Below are 17,804 nucleotides of genomic sequence, written 5' to 3'. Positions count from 1 at the left end.
CCACTAGGTTTGTGGTGATTTGTTACAGCAGCCTTAGGAAACTAATCCAGCCATTTCCCACTTTCTCCCCATTTATATTTTATCTTTAACTTCGGGTATAGCTTAATGTACAAATGTAACATTATAGTTACTATACAAATCTAAGTTTTAAATTTCCTGACAGAAACTAATGACATTTGAATTGTATTAGGATGCTGATACTTATATTTAATCGACTTTTTAAAAGCCATGCAGTTCATTTCAAGGAGTAGCATTTTCTCTGTCTATTCTTCTAAAGCCATGCTGCAGTTGAGGGGGCGGTGGGTGTGATTTGTGATTCATCCGAGAGAATTTTATCAAAATACTCAGATGGCTCCATTAAGAAGTTAGTCCTCTAAATAACTCTCTGTCGTACACTTCTCTAAGGTTAAAAATCAATTAAAAGGATTGGAGTGAAGGTGTCATTTTTCAATTGAGAGTCTAATAAAGCAAATCCTGGCAAGAATGAATAACAACTGCCTGACCAGATGTGGCCATTACCGAAGGCAGGAGGATCCCAGAGTGATTATATCTTCTTGAAGGTTTATAGTAATTCTGATTAATCTGTTTTGAAAAGACAGATACCCACATATCTCAGGTATCCAAAGGCAATACGATTAAGATTATTAGGACTCATCTTTTTCTCTGAATTATAATTCTCACTATCAATCATAATTTGTCCAGCATCCCTTGTGTTTTTGAAGTCTTAAACTTTAAAAGTCCACCTGTCATAGAGTTGGGAGATTGTTCCAGAGATGCTACAAGTCTGGAGAGGAAATATAATAGATTTCAGTGAAAATAGAGATCCTGTTTCAGCTATGAAAAGGGGTACGATTGATGCATTTTGCCCCAAATATCAAACTCCTTTCTAAGACAGACTCTGCCATCATCCAGCCCTGGCCAACTCCTCTCACCTCTTTATACCCCAGAGCTGTTCAACATACAGCAGTTAAAGCCCTGCAACAGTTGCATGGTTTCTAACATATGTCAGTCCATGTTTTTTCCCTCACCACGTACATAAAGCGCTTGGTCCAAGCTCTGTGCTGTACAGGGTGGGATAATCAGGCAGGATGTGGTTACATGTCCTCAAGGGGCTTACAGGCCAGGGAAGGCAGATTTATTCTTTAATTCAAATGTAGAAATAACCATGTTAGAAAGTGTTAAACTATTGTTTAGATTAAAATACCATGTACTGAGAAGATCTAAAGGAAAGCATGTTGCCTGAGTGTTTTCTAGCGAAATTCCTTCACAGTCATGCTGTACTGTTGGGATTGGGGTAAGGGAGGACATATCACTAAGTTCCACTGTTTTGCAACCAGTTTCTTGAGCCAAAAACCTTTTGGTTATGTTTGATTGATGGGTATTAGGAAGATTTTTAGTAACCATGACATAGGCAGAGTATTCACGGCAAAGGTCATTTTTTAAAAAAAAGAGTCTTTAGATAGAGCAACTGTGTATCAATCAAATAAGGCCCCCAATTCAGTGAAAATCAATGACACACCCCTCCCTTAACGCCTGCTTTCTCTTCTGCTTAGCTCCTAAAGAGGTTGTCAGGCAGACCGTATTTCACATCAAGACGTCCACCTTATCAGTGATGTTGGCAAAATCTCTTAACTTCTGTTTTCTCAGCTGTAAAATGGTGAAAATTATACCTCCCTTATTGTGATTAAATGAAAGAATACATATAAAGCACCTAGCTTCGTACCAAAAAACACAATAAATGCTCAACCATGTTAGCGATCAGTACGATGAATAACACTCAGTTCTCTAGAAAAAAATGTTTGCAGTAAGCTGTCATGGTTTAAAATGGTGTTCTCCCTTTAGCTGTTGCTTATTTCGCTCTTCTTAAAGATTGTCTAGGTAAATTTGATAGTAAAACGATCAAATATTACAGCCCCAACTAAAACAGGTAAACAAATGGCTAAGCCTACTCCCCTCAATTAAGAGAAAAGTATTATTCTTGACATTTTGTCTCTTTCTAGAAAGATAACTGCTAGCGAGCATTTGCACATCAGCTATTAGTGCAAGGTATGTTTGGATTTTACAGTAAGAAAGAACGAAGATGAAGTTAGAGTCTCCGATGCAGGTGATGCAGGCAAAGTTTCCATGTGTATTTCTGGGGACAGCAGAGTGAGATAACCTGTCTAAGGTTTTAATGGATAAATTCTGGCTTCAGTATTTACAATTTACATTTTACCTTTCGAAAAATGTATTCAGGCAGGATTAGATTGTTTTTTAGATCTGCATCTCTTCCTAATTTGCTTGGTACTGGAAGTTCTCCTAAAAGTAGGATGATGGTGTAATTTGAATAATTCTTATGTAACTGGGAGCAGCTACTGGGTTGCAGAGACAAGCAGAACAGGGGCTGACTGGCACCCTCCGTGCCTCGAGGTGAGGACCTCCTTCTCCAGCTTCCCTGGCTGGAGTGTAGAAGAGGCAGTTTGCCCATTCATTCCTAATTTTTCCCCCCCATACTAGTAGTTACAGTGCCTGGTTCTGATCTTTAAAAAAAAAATCTACCATTCTTCTTAGTTCATTCTTTTGTTCTATGTCCCGATTTTTAAATTGGGCAGAGAGTACTGTTTTGAGATTAAATCTAGTCCAAAATGTAAAGGAAATATCCAAAGACTTGAATTTTAGGATTTTTGATGTTGTCTGTATGGAGAAATAGAAATTTTAAAACTGTTTGTGTCCCCCTCCTGCATTTTTTCTGTTTCAGCAAAATGATTTGGTTATGCACAGGTTCTCTGAAGTATCCTTGCTGCTACTTCACATTCACACAATCCGGAGAGCGTAGGAGATCCTAGGTGGCTTGGAGGCCACACCTGGACCATTCCCATCTGCTCTGTCAGGACAGGGGTTCACAGCAGTGTTTTTCCCTTTCCTGTGCCGGCAGTGCTCATTGGCTGCTTTGGTTTAGGTGGGGTGGGTGCCGACAGCTGGCCCCTCATCACTGGTCATCGAGTGTAGAGTCTCCTGAAGCCAATTTCCATTTAGGTACAATTGTCTTCACCACTGTGTTTCTTTGTCGATGGGTGGGAAGAGATGACGTCGTTTTCTTGTGCATTTAGAAGGACAGAGATTTATGAAATCCAGTTTGGGTACCTGTCACTAATAAATTAGGTTAATCTAGGATCATGATTGAGAATGAAAGATTGCATGTTTGATTTCATGAAGCAAAGGTAAAGGATATTTTATATGCTACATAGTGAAACTAAATATAAGGAGAGGAAAAGGGGATGGAAAGGCTCAATGGAGCTGTGCTGCTGTGGGGTGTGTGACCCCCATACCCGACCCCCCAAATTCACAGAGGTTCCAGGTCTCCTTTCTACCGAGAGCTAGAACTTGAATCATACTGTCCCAGGTTTCTTGGAAAAGAAGGTCCCTCTGAAATTTTCAATTTTCAATCAGTTTCAAATGAAACTGATGCTTTGTGATTAACTTGAGCAACAGAAAATAAAAGGGTCTTCAGGAAGATGAATAGCTTCACTTTTTTCTTCTTGAGCAACAATCCCTACTTTAAACAAAGAGTATTGTGAAATAATTTTTCTTTTGAAAAAGAAGTCCTGTCTGGTTTACATAAATACTGAAACCGTTTCCCAGATTCCACTTACTGCAGAATGAAGTTGTATGTTAGTTTATCTACTTCAGAAAAGATGAAGAGAGGAGTGAACCTTGCCAGCACTTGGGTTGGTTACCTTCCAAGGCACCCAGGTACTCCAAGGCTGATACCATCAGTCCTGAAGTGATTAGACAGCAGTAGTGCATGGGCTGGCTCCACAAGAGAGAGGAGAGTCTCTGGGCTGCTGTAAGCAGTGGATATTCAGTCTAAATATACAAGAGAAATCCCACAGGGAAGAAAACTTGTTCCTGCAAAAAAAAAAAATGAAGAACTGCTTACTCAGGTCAAAAGAGGAACGGTTCTTTAAGTATACTGGTGAGCTACTGGGAGCAGGGTTCTCATAACTTTGGGGATTTCTGAAGGAAAACCAGCTCGTCTTAGAGAATTAATATGAGTATAGCCACTGTGAAGCTTTAGGATAAAACCAGACACTGGAATACATGAAAGGAAAATCTTCCAAGTCTCTAGTTTCTTTGTGAGGAAACTGAGGGTTAAAGTTTCTTGGTTTAAGTGAGTGAATTTGTGACATACATAGGGAGATTAGAGAGTGGGCGGACAATTCTAGAGACTTTTCAAAGGTTTCTAACCTAAGCTTATTAAATTGCCAGTTGACCCTGAATGTACTTCTCTGACAGAAAGGCAACAAACTGCTATAATTAATCTGTTTGATTTGTGTATCTTCTTGTAGATGGTACAGATAGTGATTATATTATTCACAAATTTTTAATATAAACACAAAAATAGAGTGGTAGCATTCACAAGAATTTTTTAGGAATTTTGAATTGTAAATTTAATAGATGGTGTGAGTTTCCTTTTTTTTTTTTTTTTTTTTTTGGTGAGCAGGAAATTGGATGTCTCGCATACACTTGGACATCCAAGTAAGCAATCTAAAATATGAGGTGTATAGGGGTAAGACAGGAATAAAGACAGAGACCTACTAGAGAATGGACTTGAGGATATGGGGAGGGGGAAGGGTAAGCTGTGACAAAGCGAGAGAGAGGCATGGACATATATACACTACCAAACGTAAAATAGATAGCTAGTGGGAAGCAGCTGCATAGCACAGGGAGATCAGCTCGGTGCTTTGTGACCGCCTGGAGGGGTGGGAGGGAGGGAGATACAAGAGGGAAGAGATATGGGGACGTATGTATATGTATAACTGATTCACTTTGTTATAAAGCAGAAACTAACACACCATTGTAAAGCAATTATACTCCAATAAAGATGTAAAAAATTAATTAATTAATTAAAATAAAATATGAGGTGTAAAAGAGGCAGTACAAAATACATACTTCTTCTATGATGCCTTAACAAGACTAGCACATCAGTTTTCCTTTTTAAGACTCATTGAGAAAACTTGGCATGTACCATTATAATTGCTACAATCTTTGTAGCAAGTAAGGGCTGGTGCCTTTTGACAGCACTGGTGGGAAGGGAGACCTAGTTCTGCCTTGAATTAGCTGTACGACATTGGACATATACATGCTTTGACTTCTTTGGGCCTCAGAGGGGTTTCCTGAAAAGTAAAGTATTGAATTAGATCACTGTTTATCAACATTTTAAAAGTCAAGCCTTCTTGAGTAAAAATAAAAATACTGCCCCTATCTCCACTCCCCACCCATCTCTTAATATTCTTTTATACTTCCAGTTGAGAATTACTGGACTGCATGATCTCTGATGTCTCTCTCAGCTCTGGAAAGCAGATGAACAGAGGTTTTCATTTCATTTTATGGGTAGATGCACCTTGCTCCTTCTTAAAGTTGGAAAGGGCCCTTTCCAGAATTCATTGTCACTCACCAAGAGTATTTATTGCCTTCAGTCCTGCCTTATGCATGGGCAACACCCAGAAGCTTGCTAGAACTGCAGAATCTTGGCTCTACCCAAGTGGCTGAGTCAAAATCTGCATTTTAACAATGCAAGTGATTCCTGTGCACATCAAAGTTTGAGAAATGCAGCAGAACACTGTTTTGTAACCTTCAAGTGGTGGTATTAGTGGGGTGTGGAATCAATTTAGTAGGCCACTACTAAGTCGCTACCAGCATTTCTTATTTAAGGAAATAGGCAAGAAAAGGTACTGTTAGGGTACATTTTATACGGTAAAGGAAAATAACTTCTACGTCTTTGCCTGTATGTGTATACAGTGTTTCAATCTCAGGCAAAAAATAAATTTTTTAGGTGGATCTCAGGCAAAAAAGAAAAAAAAAAAAAAGCCACTGTGCTTTGTGTCTCAGAGACAACCATTTGCTTAATCCCTTCTGTTTGCTCACAGACATTTACGTAGAAATACATACACAGAGATACATAACAAAAAGCTGTCCTACACTAATTATCCATATTGCGTCAGATGTAAACTGCTAAATTTTACCATGAAAAAGCAATAAATGTGATTATTAATTTTTTTGAGTTGTAGTAACTCAAACATTTTTCCTGTTGATGTTTTACTTTGGCTATATACAAATCACAACACGGTCAGATATGATTTCATTTTTTGTATTATTATTATTATGGGAAGATTTCAAATACTTGTTCAGTTTCCTGAAAGTACAGATAATGCTTTTTTCTCCAGGGGCTAATTTGTGAAACCATAATACTGCAAGCTTATTCACATGTCCCTTTGCATCTTGGAAAAAAAAAAATTCATTTGGGGTTTTTTGGGGGTAAGCTGGCTCATATTTTTCTAACTTTATGTTTAGTTAATCACTTTATAGTACTTTCAATAAGTGTTGTGTAGTGTAAAGAAAGTATATTTTTAAATAGGTAATTTCCACCCTGAGGACTTTGCAATCTCAGCAATAATTCTTTACTTACAAAAAATGCTAGAAGATACAAACTGTACTGTACATAGAGTTTTAAAAACAGCTCATTAGAGAAATGCAAGTCAAAACTACAATGAGATATCATCTCACACCGGTCAGAATGGCCATCATCAAAAAATCTAGAAACAATAAATGCTGGAGAGGGTGTGGACAAAAGGGAACACTCTTGCACTGCTGGTGGGAATGTAAATTGATACAGCCACTATGGAGAACAGTATGGAGTTTCCTTAAGAAATTACAAATAGAACTACCATACGACCCAGCAATCCCACTGCTGGGCATATACCCTGAGAAAACCATAATTCAAAAAGAGTCATGTACCAAAATGTTCATTGCAGCTCTATTTACAATAGCCAGGAGATGGGAGCAACCTAATTGTCCATCATCGGATGAATGGATAAAGAAGATGTGGCACATATATACAATGGAATATTACTCAGCCATAAAAAGAAACGAAATTGAGTTATTTGTAGTGAGGTGGATGGACCTAGAGTCTGTCATACAGAGTGAAGTAAGTCAGAAAGAGAAAAACAAATATCGTATGCTAACACATATATATGGAATCTAAGAAAAAAAAAAGGTAATGAAGAACCTAGGGGTAAGACGGGAATAAAGACACAGACCTACTAGAGAATGGACTTGAGGATATGGGGAGGGGGAAGGGTAAGCTGGGACAAAGCGAGAGAGAGGCATGGACATATATACACTACCAAACGTAAAATAGATAGTTAGGTGGGAAGCAGCCGCCAGCTCGGTGCTTTGTGACCACCTAGAGGGGTGGGATAGGGAGGGTGGGAGGGAGGGAGACACAAGAGGGAAGACATGTGGGAACATATGTATATGTATAACTGATTCACTTTGTTATAAAGCAGAAACTAACACACCATTGTAAAGCAATTATACTCCAATAAAGATGTTAAAAAAACAAAAACAGCTAGAAGGAAATTGACCATGCTGGTATCCTAACTCCATTGGGGCGAGGCAGGAAATTCAGGCTTTGCAGAGGTGTTCTGAGCTGTCATGATAAAGGTAATGCTGCACTTCCCTTAGGAAATTTCCTTTTTTCAATTTATTTTGAGTAAAAAGGAAGAGTTTGTTCTTGTCCCTTTGCAGGGCTCTGTGTCAAGGAACAAAACAGGTGTGGATTTGAAAATTCTTCATTTGAGACCCAGAAAGAGAATAAAAACACTCTCTGTGCACCTGCATTCAGAATCCAGAAGAGTAATCAATTTCGTGCCAGGAGTTTGGCAGGATTTTCTGTTTACCGTGTTCCAATAGCTGGTTGTTATGAACTTTCTTTTAAGGTGGTTTTGGAGCTATTACATGGTCTTTTGATATATAAGAGATTAAATAGAACGTGAAATGCAACTTTTTACTGATTACATGTTGAAACAGAAAGATGTGAGGCTGTTAACCAACAAAAAGTCTCAATAGGTCCAAGTTATTCAGCTATGATATTTTCACCTGAAGACCACTCTGGCTATAAGAACTCTGAATATTATATCTTAAAAAATTTTTTTAATTTGTTTCTTTAAACTTTAGTTGTACTTTTAGTATAGCTTCTGTATTTACTGTATTTCCTCATAAACATCTGTGGCTAAATAGGGACTCTGTGCTTGGCTTAAGTGGTGTAGGGAGGTGGGACCACAGTGCGACTCCTGTCTGTCTTCTAGCTGTGCATGTAGCTGGGTGAGTCTTCTTTCTCGGGTCTGCTGATTCAACCTCTTACTCCATTTCTCTGGCTGTTGGTGCAGGTAGATAAGAGTACCCAGGGGCCTGGCTGGGTTCTGTCATGATATGCCTTAGTTGGAGACAGCCAGAAGCATTATCCAGCCTTAGAATTCGGAAATGGAAGGGAGCTTAGAAATCACCCAGTCTAACCTGCTCATTTCCCAGGCGAGGACCTTGTGCTGCCCAGAAATGATGCTCCAGTTACTGGCCAAGGCAAGACTGGACTCCAGATATGCAGATTTTTCCATTCAGTCATTTTTCTTTTGTACGTAGAGAGGAGGGGGGAGAATTTCCTTAGGTTTATGTCCCCCACGAGCTATGCTCTTCATTTATCATCTTTAAATTTTCTATTCTCCCTGTGAGACTCTGAACAGTCATGTGTGACATTATATCCATATTCTATATCGATTTCTAGGTAATCCTCCTACCTTTCTAGTGTCATCCCCACCCCCCACCCCTTCTCCATCCCAAACATCAGCTTGTCCTAGCATACCCTTGAGCCAACCAAGGGAAGAGACCAAGGAAAAGAGGTTGGTCTTTTCCCTGGCTTCATGCGGAATGATGCTTCCTGTCTGTATCTTGGCTGGCTCTTCTCCTCTCCCCACACACCCACCCCTTTCAGGACTGCCCTTCCTCTGTTTTTAATGACTTGCCGTTAATATTCAGCCCCCTCAGCCATCCACTCCCTCAGTGAAGCCGCCTTCAACCTTTCTGTCCCAGGCCCTCTCATCCCTCTCCTCTCATCTCAGGGATGAGAACTTGGTTGAACTCTTACTACTTTTAGAAACCATACCATACCACACCATTTTACGTGATGCAATTAAGGGTAGATAAGTCCAGGAGCCCACTGTTAAAAGCTTTTCCTTCCTAATGAATGTGCTTTCTGGTAAGGAAGTTTTGAACCCGTTGTCTTAAGCCTCTCACTTACTTTCTTGGCCTTCCAGCTTTCCGGTGAATAACATATTTAAAGATTTTTTTTTTTTTTTGATGTGGACCAATTTTAAAGTCCTTATTGAATTTGTTACAATATTGCTTCTGTTTTATGTTTTGGTTTTTTTGGCCGCGAGACATGGGATCTTAGCTCTCCCACCGGGGATCGAACCCGCACCCCCTGCATTGGAAGGCGAAGTCTTAACCACTGGACTGCCAGGGAAGTCCCTGTTTTTTTGTTTTTTAAAGACTTTTTTAAGAGGAGTTTTAGGATTACAACAAAACTGCAAGGGAGATACAGATTTCTCACCAATCCCGGGTCCCACACACTCATTCGCTTCCTCCGTTATCCGCATCACTCACCGGAATGGTACCTTTTAAAATTTCAGTGCACGTCTGAAATTTATTTATTTTTTTATCTGATGGACTTAGGTAAAGAGATTTCTATGTAGAGATTGCAACTTTACATTTAAGGATGAGATTTGATAACTATCTTAGTGAATATTAATTACGAAGCCTTGGGAATTTTTAGTTTTAGGTTTTTTAAATAGCTAACATAACAACATGGACCTCTCTGCTTCGACAGACAGAATCCAGCAAAAAAATACTGAATAACCTATTGCTCAGTTTCATAGTTTGAGGCTACAAAGTTTGTTTCCAAACCAGGGGCAGTGACAATATGAGACCCAGTTCATTAACTAATTAGCTATGTGATTTTAAGCTTTGATATCCTGGCATCCAATGGGATTACCTGATATCTGCCCATTTGTCCTCCTTCCCACATGATGGGTGAGTAAGACCCTGCATGTGTGAAGGGGCACCATTGTTCTGGGCTAATGTCGGTGCTGTCCTTTCGCCTCCTGGCCTACCCGGAAGAACATCTGCTTCCTGGCCAGCTACTCATCTCTCACTAACTCACCTCCCACTTCTCAGCTGTGTACTTTCCCAGCTCCCTGTGCCAGGAACTTTATCTTTCTCAGTTATTATTCCTAGCCCTTTTGGAACCACTCAGATGTCTAAATGGAAACAAACCAACAAAAATGTTCTGACTGTGACAAAATTGGCCTATTTAGATGATCTGCCCCCCATCCCCGTTCCATAATTCCCCTAAATTATTAAATTTCCTTTGTATATTGAAAGCTTTGGGAGAAGAACCAGTATATGGCATTAGTATGTTAGACAGTGCCTTTGTGTAGTACTCAGTTCACGCCAGGCTTGATATTATACTATTTCCTGGAGAAATGATGATGTCCATGACTTCTGTCTGCTCTCAGGAGCAACTGTCATGATTATTTTGCTTCTGGATAAAGGAAATAGTTGATGTGGTAAACCTCCCTGCTGTTTGGTGGTGGTGGTTGTGTGTGTGTGTGTGTGTGTGTGTGTGTGTGTGTGTGTGTGTGTGTGTGTGTGTAGGGGGTGGCAGGGTAGGGACAGGGATTATAGATTATAACCTTAAACTCTAAGGATGACAGCCTTAAAGAAGACTTGAGGGTAATTAAAAGGCAGATACTAGGTTTCCCTTCCCTTCAAAGTATATTCTTAGGAAAGTTACTAAGTGAGGGGGGAGGGAAGAACAACTTCAGCTATAAGATTGGTCAGAGCACTATTCTTAAGCCTATTAGAAGTAGGAAGGAAATAAGACAATAGAATTTATATTGACAGGTCTTTGTTTTTTAATTGTTCTTTGCTGAATAGAAATCTACAACAATGTACATGATTACTAATATATTTTTAGTTCACATGTGGTTAATCCCATTTTTAAAAGAGACTTAGATTTGCATTTATATAGAAGAGACTTCTTAATGTGCATTGGGGTGAGGGGTGATGTGATGGGGAGAGAAATAGATTTACCATATGTGTAGTTGCTGTGTGTCTGTCTTTTAGTGTAGGAGGTGAGTGGGCTTTCCTGGTGGGATGGAGGCATCAGAGCTGTCCACACAGGAAGTCTTCCCTGAGTGCTGCCCACACAGGAAGTCCTCCCTGATTGTGGTCCACACAGGAAGTCCTCCCTGAGTGCTGACAAATCCTCTTCCTGCTGGTGCCCCCACCCACTCCTGCAGGGAGTGCAGAGAGGCTCTGCTAACAGAGCCACCCATTTATTCACCACCAACTTTATTTTTCTATCACTTTAGGCATGCGAATTCAGCCTAGTTAAATGTTATTGTGAAAACTGAATTAGCTTGTTTTCCCTGCCCTTGGATAGATAACTTGATAGGTATCTTGTTTACCTGACCTGAAGCAGTGAGATTAGGCCAGAGAAGCCTGAGCTATAGACTCCTAGGCTCTTGTGGGATGGGTCAGCACTTAGCTGTGGTCATTCAGCCACCCAGTTCCTTAAATAAATAGGTTGAATTTGTGAAAATTGTCCACATGCTTCATCCAAGGGGTGGAAGGTGGGGAGTGTCTTTTCAAATTCTAGGGCAGCTTAGGGGTTTTGAGAGGCAAAATGTAAAAGGACAACCAGTGATGAAAATGGAGTTTGATAAAATATCGTCCACTTGTAAGCTTTTTTTTTTTCTTTCTCTTTTTTTTTTAAGTTTGCGGTTCATGCTGTTGAGGCACTTGACTACAAAGTGTAATTGCTTTAAATTGATCAGGGTTCTGAAGTTGTAGATAAAGACTTGTCAGTGTTTGTGTCTCAGTCTGGGAGTGAAGGTTTCATTCTTCACTGGTTAAGTGGAGCCTTCCTAAAATGGTGACTCATGTTTGGCTGTAACGTGCTGTAGCTTTCCAAAATTGTTTGCAGAATTCTTTTAATGAAAAGATTTATAAGGTCGAATTTTAAAAACTGACCTTTTTAAGGGTTTTGTTAAAAAAAAAGCACAAGTTGACTGTTGCTCATTAAATTAACTTAAAGGCACCTTTGACTTTTTTTTCTTAAAAAAACTTAGCCACCAATGGTATTAAGTGTCATATTTCAGAAAAACTTGAATTTCATAATTTAAGTTGCAGGAAGATTGGGCACAGAAAAATGAAATAATATTAATAGTTCATTTAGGATATACACAGTGTTTTGGATGCCATTTAGAGTACAGATTAAGGGCTCTGGCTTTGTTGTCCGGCAGATCTGAGTTCAAATTGCAGCCCTGCTGCCTACTAAAAGTGTGACCATGGCACATTACTTAACGTCTCCTGAGACTCAGTTTCCTGATCTGCAAAATGGGAGAACAATAATGCATCTGTCTCGATTGGATTAAGTAAGATGATGCATGGCACTGTGACACATGGCATAGTGTCTGACACATTTGAAACATGCAGAATATGACAATAATTATTACCCTGCTCTTACAATTATTATTAACCCATTCTGAATATTTTGGAATAAACTCCTTTATTGTGTTTGCATTTTCGTTTTTGAACATGAGGAAGTCTTTATCAGGATTTAAATTTTTTTTTTTTTTTGCGATACGCGGGCCTCTCACTGTTGTGGCCTCTCCCGTTGCAGAGCACAGGCTCCGGACGCACAGGCTCAGCAGCCATGGCTCACGGGCCTAGCCGCTCCGCGGCATGTGGGATCTTCCCGGACTGGGGCTCGAACCCGCGTCCCCTGCATCGGCAGGCGGACTCTCAACCACTGTGCCACCAGGGAAGCCCCAGGATTTAAATTTTTAATTTCAATGAGTTCTTAAAAACTCAAACTTTGATCTAAAATTTTCTGTACCAGAAAATGGAAAATGGACAACTTGGACTAATTTAATGCTTCTTCTCTTTAGTCATCAACTATTTCTGAGAGTTGATAATAGAATACATTTGAATTTAACCTTGGTCACCAGGACTCACCAGAGACCAGTCATCCTCCTCAGGATGCATTCGGGAACTCCCTTCTCCCAGCTGGGATAGGAATACTAGGAGATTTCTTTCCCCCAAAGAGTAGGTTAGAGGGAAAGTGGGGAGGCACAGACTGTATATGCTCCCCACGTACTTCCAGCACAGGAAGATATTGCCGTCATAAATATGGAGGCCGGTCAAAGACGCCTTCCATCAGCTGCGTAGATCACGGCTCTGCTTCTGCCAAATATAGATACATAAATAAAAGCCTGCTCCTTCATGTCCAAGAGATCTCCAGATAACTCACACGTCCACATGTTTCTTTTCATCGTGTAAGTCCATGCCTGACACTCCACTTTCCACCCCAGAGAAGAGCAGAGGTGAGAGCTGAGGCAGACTTGGGATGCAGTCTTTCAGATGCCTGCTGGTTCACTTTCTTTGGGTGGTGTCATCCCACTGCAAGGTGGGCATGGACCCAATCCACAGCTTCTGTCAGACCCCTGCAAGGCTTAGCCAGGTGACTACATTTCATCCCCCGACTGCAACGCTGAACATACCAGGTCCTATGGTGAAAAGCTGTGTTTGAGGCAAGCACAGGTTCTCGGATGTGAATCAGAGGTGATTTCAGAAAAACTGCAGTCTTGCCTAGATGTCTGCAACTGTCAGTTCTTTGTGTAAATCGAAGGCTAGGGACGGGGTGGCGATGTATGTGTTAACTTCCCAGCCCCTCTGTTCTCCACTGAAGTGAGAAATAGAGGGTGCCTGGCTGATTGCAGGTTGCAGCTAGCAGTTACGTTGAGTGACTTTGGAGAAGGGACACAGACCTCTGTGTGGCACAGCTGGGGGTCTGAGGTGCCAACAGTGGCAGAGCAGGAGAAGGGCTTAGTTTATACTTGGAAAGCAGTTTTTTTATCCCTTAGAGAAAAACAGGGATGAGAGGAAAGGATTTGAGTTCAACTGCTTATTAAGGGCATAAATCAAATAGATTTGATAGGATATGATCTCAGGCAGGTTTTGTTTGGATTAAGCAGTGCTGATGTTCCTGGTTCAAGTTCAGCCTTCATTTATACATTGACTGTTGTTAACCCTTCTTGCAACTCTCCTTTCTGAAAAAGAATCCCTTGAGATAAAGTGGTGTTTGGACTCTGATTTTAATTTAGCAAAGGCGCTGGGCAGTGAGAAGAACAATCTTCATAGTATAGGCCATGAAGAAATGGTTACGTGTCTAGATTCATGAGGCGCCCAGTGCCTCAGGATACTGTGGAGTTAGGGTGGCCGTGGCAGAAACTGGGTGCAGAGCCAGATAATCTATCCTGGAAAGTTGAGATTGCTGACAAGGTCAGCAAGGTTATATTTATTGCAGGGGGTCTACTTTTTGAACTTTCTAAAGTGGAATTTAATTGTGTCCTAGAGATGCCTCATTTTCTTGTTTATGGTAGTAAAAATCAAGCTGTAAGATTTGAAAATTTTGTTGAATGTCTGGTGACTAATTTTACATCTTCAAACTGTTACTCAGTGTCAGTGATGCCCTTGGTTAGTCTCTTTATTAGTTAGAAGATGTGAAGTAAAAAAAATTCCTGTCGTGGTGTGAAACTGCAGAGCATTTGCTGTGAGGACACTTTGGGGTGTGCTGACTCCCATGTCAAACTGAACCATTTAACTTCCTCAAAGGTCATGTGTGTGGCATAGGGACAGAGAACTGTGGTTTCTTTCGATTGGTTAACAATTATCTGATGTGAGTACACTTTCAGACATTCTTCCTAGGTGGCTGCCGACTGAAACCACACCGAGCCTGGCTTGCAGGCTTTGTAAAAGTTACCTTGGTTGCTGCCAGGCCTGGGAAGGTTTCCAGCTTCTACACCATTCTCACAGGGGTTAAATTTCACAAGGTTAGCCAGAGCGAAAGGCAGCCGACCTGTGAATCTTATCCGGATGTCTCAAGGAAGCCATGGGCCTGTCTTAGAACTAGGTGAAGTCTTCCGTATTTGAGCCCCTTGACTGAACTCTAACTTTCTTACACTTGAAGAGTAATCTTTTTTTTTTTTTTTTTTTTGCGGTACGTGGGCCTCTTACTGCTGTGGCCTCTCCCGTTGCGGAGCACAGGCTCCGGACGCGCAGGCTCAGCAGCCACGGCTCACGTGCCTAGCTGCTCCGCAGCATGTGGGATCTTCCCGGACCGGGGCACGAACCCGTGTCTCCTGCATCGGCAGGTGGACTCTCAACCACTGCGCCACCAGGGAAGCCCCTCTTTTTTTTAAGAATCAGCTCAATAAAATTGTCAGCAACTTTCAGTCAAGTGTCCTTCAGAATTTGAAAACCTTTTCAAAAGTCCAGTGATTTCTAAATGACTGTAGACTAAAATGATATTATCAGTAACTTTATGCAAGTTCGTTTTGAGTATCAGATGTGTTCCTTAAAGTATGTGAATAAAACCTTACAAAAACTTAGTCCTGTTTCAGGTGTAGGTAGAGAATATTCTGCTGAGTAAAATCCTATTATTCATGTTGAAGGAGAGGGTATTTTTGTAGAATGAACAGATCTTTTTTAAGGTGTAAATTAAAATCTGCGGTAAAGTAGCTGAAGATAAATCTGTATGCATATCTTGGTAACTTCACCTTGGTTGGGAGGTCATACAGCCTCTGAATGGTGCCGAATCGGTTCTGTCTGGCGTTCTAACGCTGCCGTCTTTGTTTTCCAGCAGTCTCTGGTCCCAGCCCACCCCATGGCCCCTCCCAGCCCCAGCACCACCAGCAGTAATAACAACAGTAGTAGCAGTAGCAGCTCAGGATGGGATCAGCTAAGCAAAACGAACCTCTATATCCGGGGGCTGCCTCCCAACACCACAGACCAGGACCTGGTGAAGCTGTGTCAGCCGTAAGTAGAAGTTGTTCCTTGTGTTTAGCTCCTAAATATCTCCTTGATCATATTACAGAGTGAGATAAATTGTGTTATAAGAGAGGTTTAGTACAAGACAAATCTGTGAATGCTCATTCTGGTCACAGTTGACAGGGTTTCTAAGTTTTCAGTCCTTGGATGCTTTTTCAGTCAGCATTACGATCAACAGAATGCCTATATAATAAGATAAATTGGAGCATTTGCTCAGTAGAATTTGACTTTATTGGCGCATGAGAAGCAGGCTATGAATTGTTTAAAAACACAGCTGGTTCCTTTTTGAGGAGTGCTCATATTTTGTGGAAGCACCTCTCGGGGCCATTCTGTCTCATCATAAGAGAAACTTTAGTTGTCACTGTTTGTCAGAAAGGTAGTTACAGTCTAACTTAATCCTAAATGGGTATAAACTCTAATGCCAGGGGGGCAAAGGTAGTCTGTCTTCACTCACACCTGTAGTTTTGTGGTCCGGGTTGTTCACGCTCAGCTCTGGGCATTCTTTTTTTTTTTAATTTATTTATTTATTTATTTATTTTTGGCTGTGTTGGGTCTTTGTTGCTGCGTGCAGGCTTTCTGTAGTTGCAGCGAGCGGGGGCTACTCTTCGTTGCGGTGCGCGGGCTTCTCATTGCAGTGGCTTCTCTTGTTGTGCAGCACGGGCTCTAGGTGCGCGGGCTTCAGTAGTTGTGGCTCGCGGGCTCAGTAGTTGTGGCACATGGGCTCTAGAGCACAGGCTCAGTAGTTGTGGCACACGGGCTTAGCTGCTGTGCGGCATGTGGGATCTTCCTGGACCAGGGCTCGAACCTGTGTCCCCTGCATTGGCAGGTGGATTCTCAACCACTGCACCACCAGGGAAGCTCTGGGCATTCTTATTCCCAAAGTTCCTATTCCTCTTCTCACTGCCACCCTTGCTGTGTCCTGAGATGAAATGTGCATACATGTATAACTTTGTTCCAAAGGAAATTTGCATCATATGGTTGTCGATAAATAGAATTTAAGTATGCTACTTTGCTGCAATCACATTAACTAAGGAAGAAAGCACTAGTTTAAACCAAGGAGCCAGAAGCACTGTACATTGCAAAGATCACAGTGTAAAGACTAAAAGCCTCCAATCACTTTAATCTATAAAAGCCTACACGTACAACAGCCTCTTTTATTTATCCAAAGACAATCATGGTCCCTCACAAACAGAACTTTATATAACTGTGGAAAAGGGTGTCCACTAAAGAATGTTTCCTGTTCCCTAAAAAGTATTTCCATTTCTAAACATATGATTAATAGCATCTTATTTTTGTTGTACTGGGTAAAGTATAAATTTATTACTTCTTGCTTTAAGAAAAAAATTTTTTTCAAAACTTACTTGGGCAGCGTTTGCCAACTGGAACTAAAAGTAACATCTGGCCTTCCATCAGGAGCGATGGTGGTTTTGCTCTGTTGTGTTTTTAGAGAGGAGGGTGGGACACTGGGAGGTGTTTCGTCAGCATCTGGAGAGCCTTCCGAAGGCCGTCACCCTCAGGACCCTCCCTCCGCCTTTCCTGTGTTACCCTTCTGATCAGCCCCTTTGGACTTTGACTGCAGCCTTTGCTCCCAGGGCAGTGAAATAATGTCCTGTGCTAGGGATGACTTTGAAAGCAAGTCCAGCTCTTGGGGTTTGTCATGCCTGACCAGAGTCAGATGGAATTTTGCCAGGCACGCCCTGCCCTGTTGCAGCTGTTCAAGACCACAAATAGGCCTTTTTGCTATCTTGTCTGCTGTTGACCTTTACAGCCATCTTCCTCTGCTTTTGCAACATAATTACAGGTAGATAGAGCACCTAAAGTCTAAGGAGCTAAAAATATAACTTTGTAGGACACAAAAGAATGAAATTAACCCTCACATTCTTGAGGTGTAAGAGAAGGGGAAAGGATTTCAGATGTAACATTAAGGGGATAGAGTTAAACAACCATAAAATAATAGAGTAATACCATGTTTTATATGCAGTAAGTATGTATTTGAAAAATTAACCAGCAGTTTTTTTACTGAGTCAAATCAT

The 17,804-nt window shown here is 41.0% G+C and overlaps 1 protein-coding gene across 1 annotated transcript in view; it reads left to right on the top strand.

Annotated features, from left to right (window-relative positions):
- Positions 1–17,804, top strand: part of RBMS1 (RNA binding motif single stranded interacting protein 1) — a 128,361-nt gene that overhangs the window by 20,783 nt on the left and 89,774 nt on the right. The window contains exon 2 of the mRNA XM_079710728.1: positions 15,584–15,759. Coding sequence (XP_079566854.1) covers positions 15,584–15,759 — 176 coding nt within the window. The remainder of the gene's footprint in view (positions 1–15,583; positions 15,760–17,804) is intronic.

This window comes from Hyperoodon ampullatus (genome assembly GCF_949752795.1).
Source record: "Hyperoodon ampullatus genome assembly, chromosome: 8".
Lineage (NCBI taxonomy): Eukaryota > Metazoa > Chordata > Mammalia > Artiodactyla > Ziphiidae > Hyperoodon > Hyperoodon ampullatus.
The sequence above is the reverse complement of the archived record's forward strand: the minus strand, read 5'-3'. Positions and strand labels throughout refer to the sequence as shown.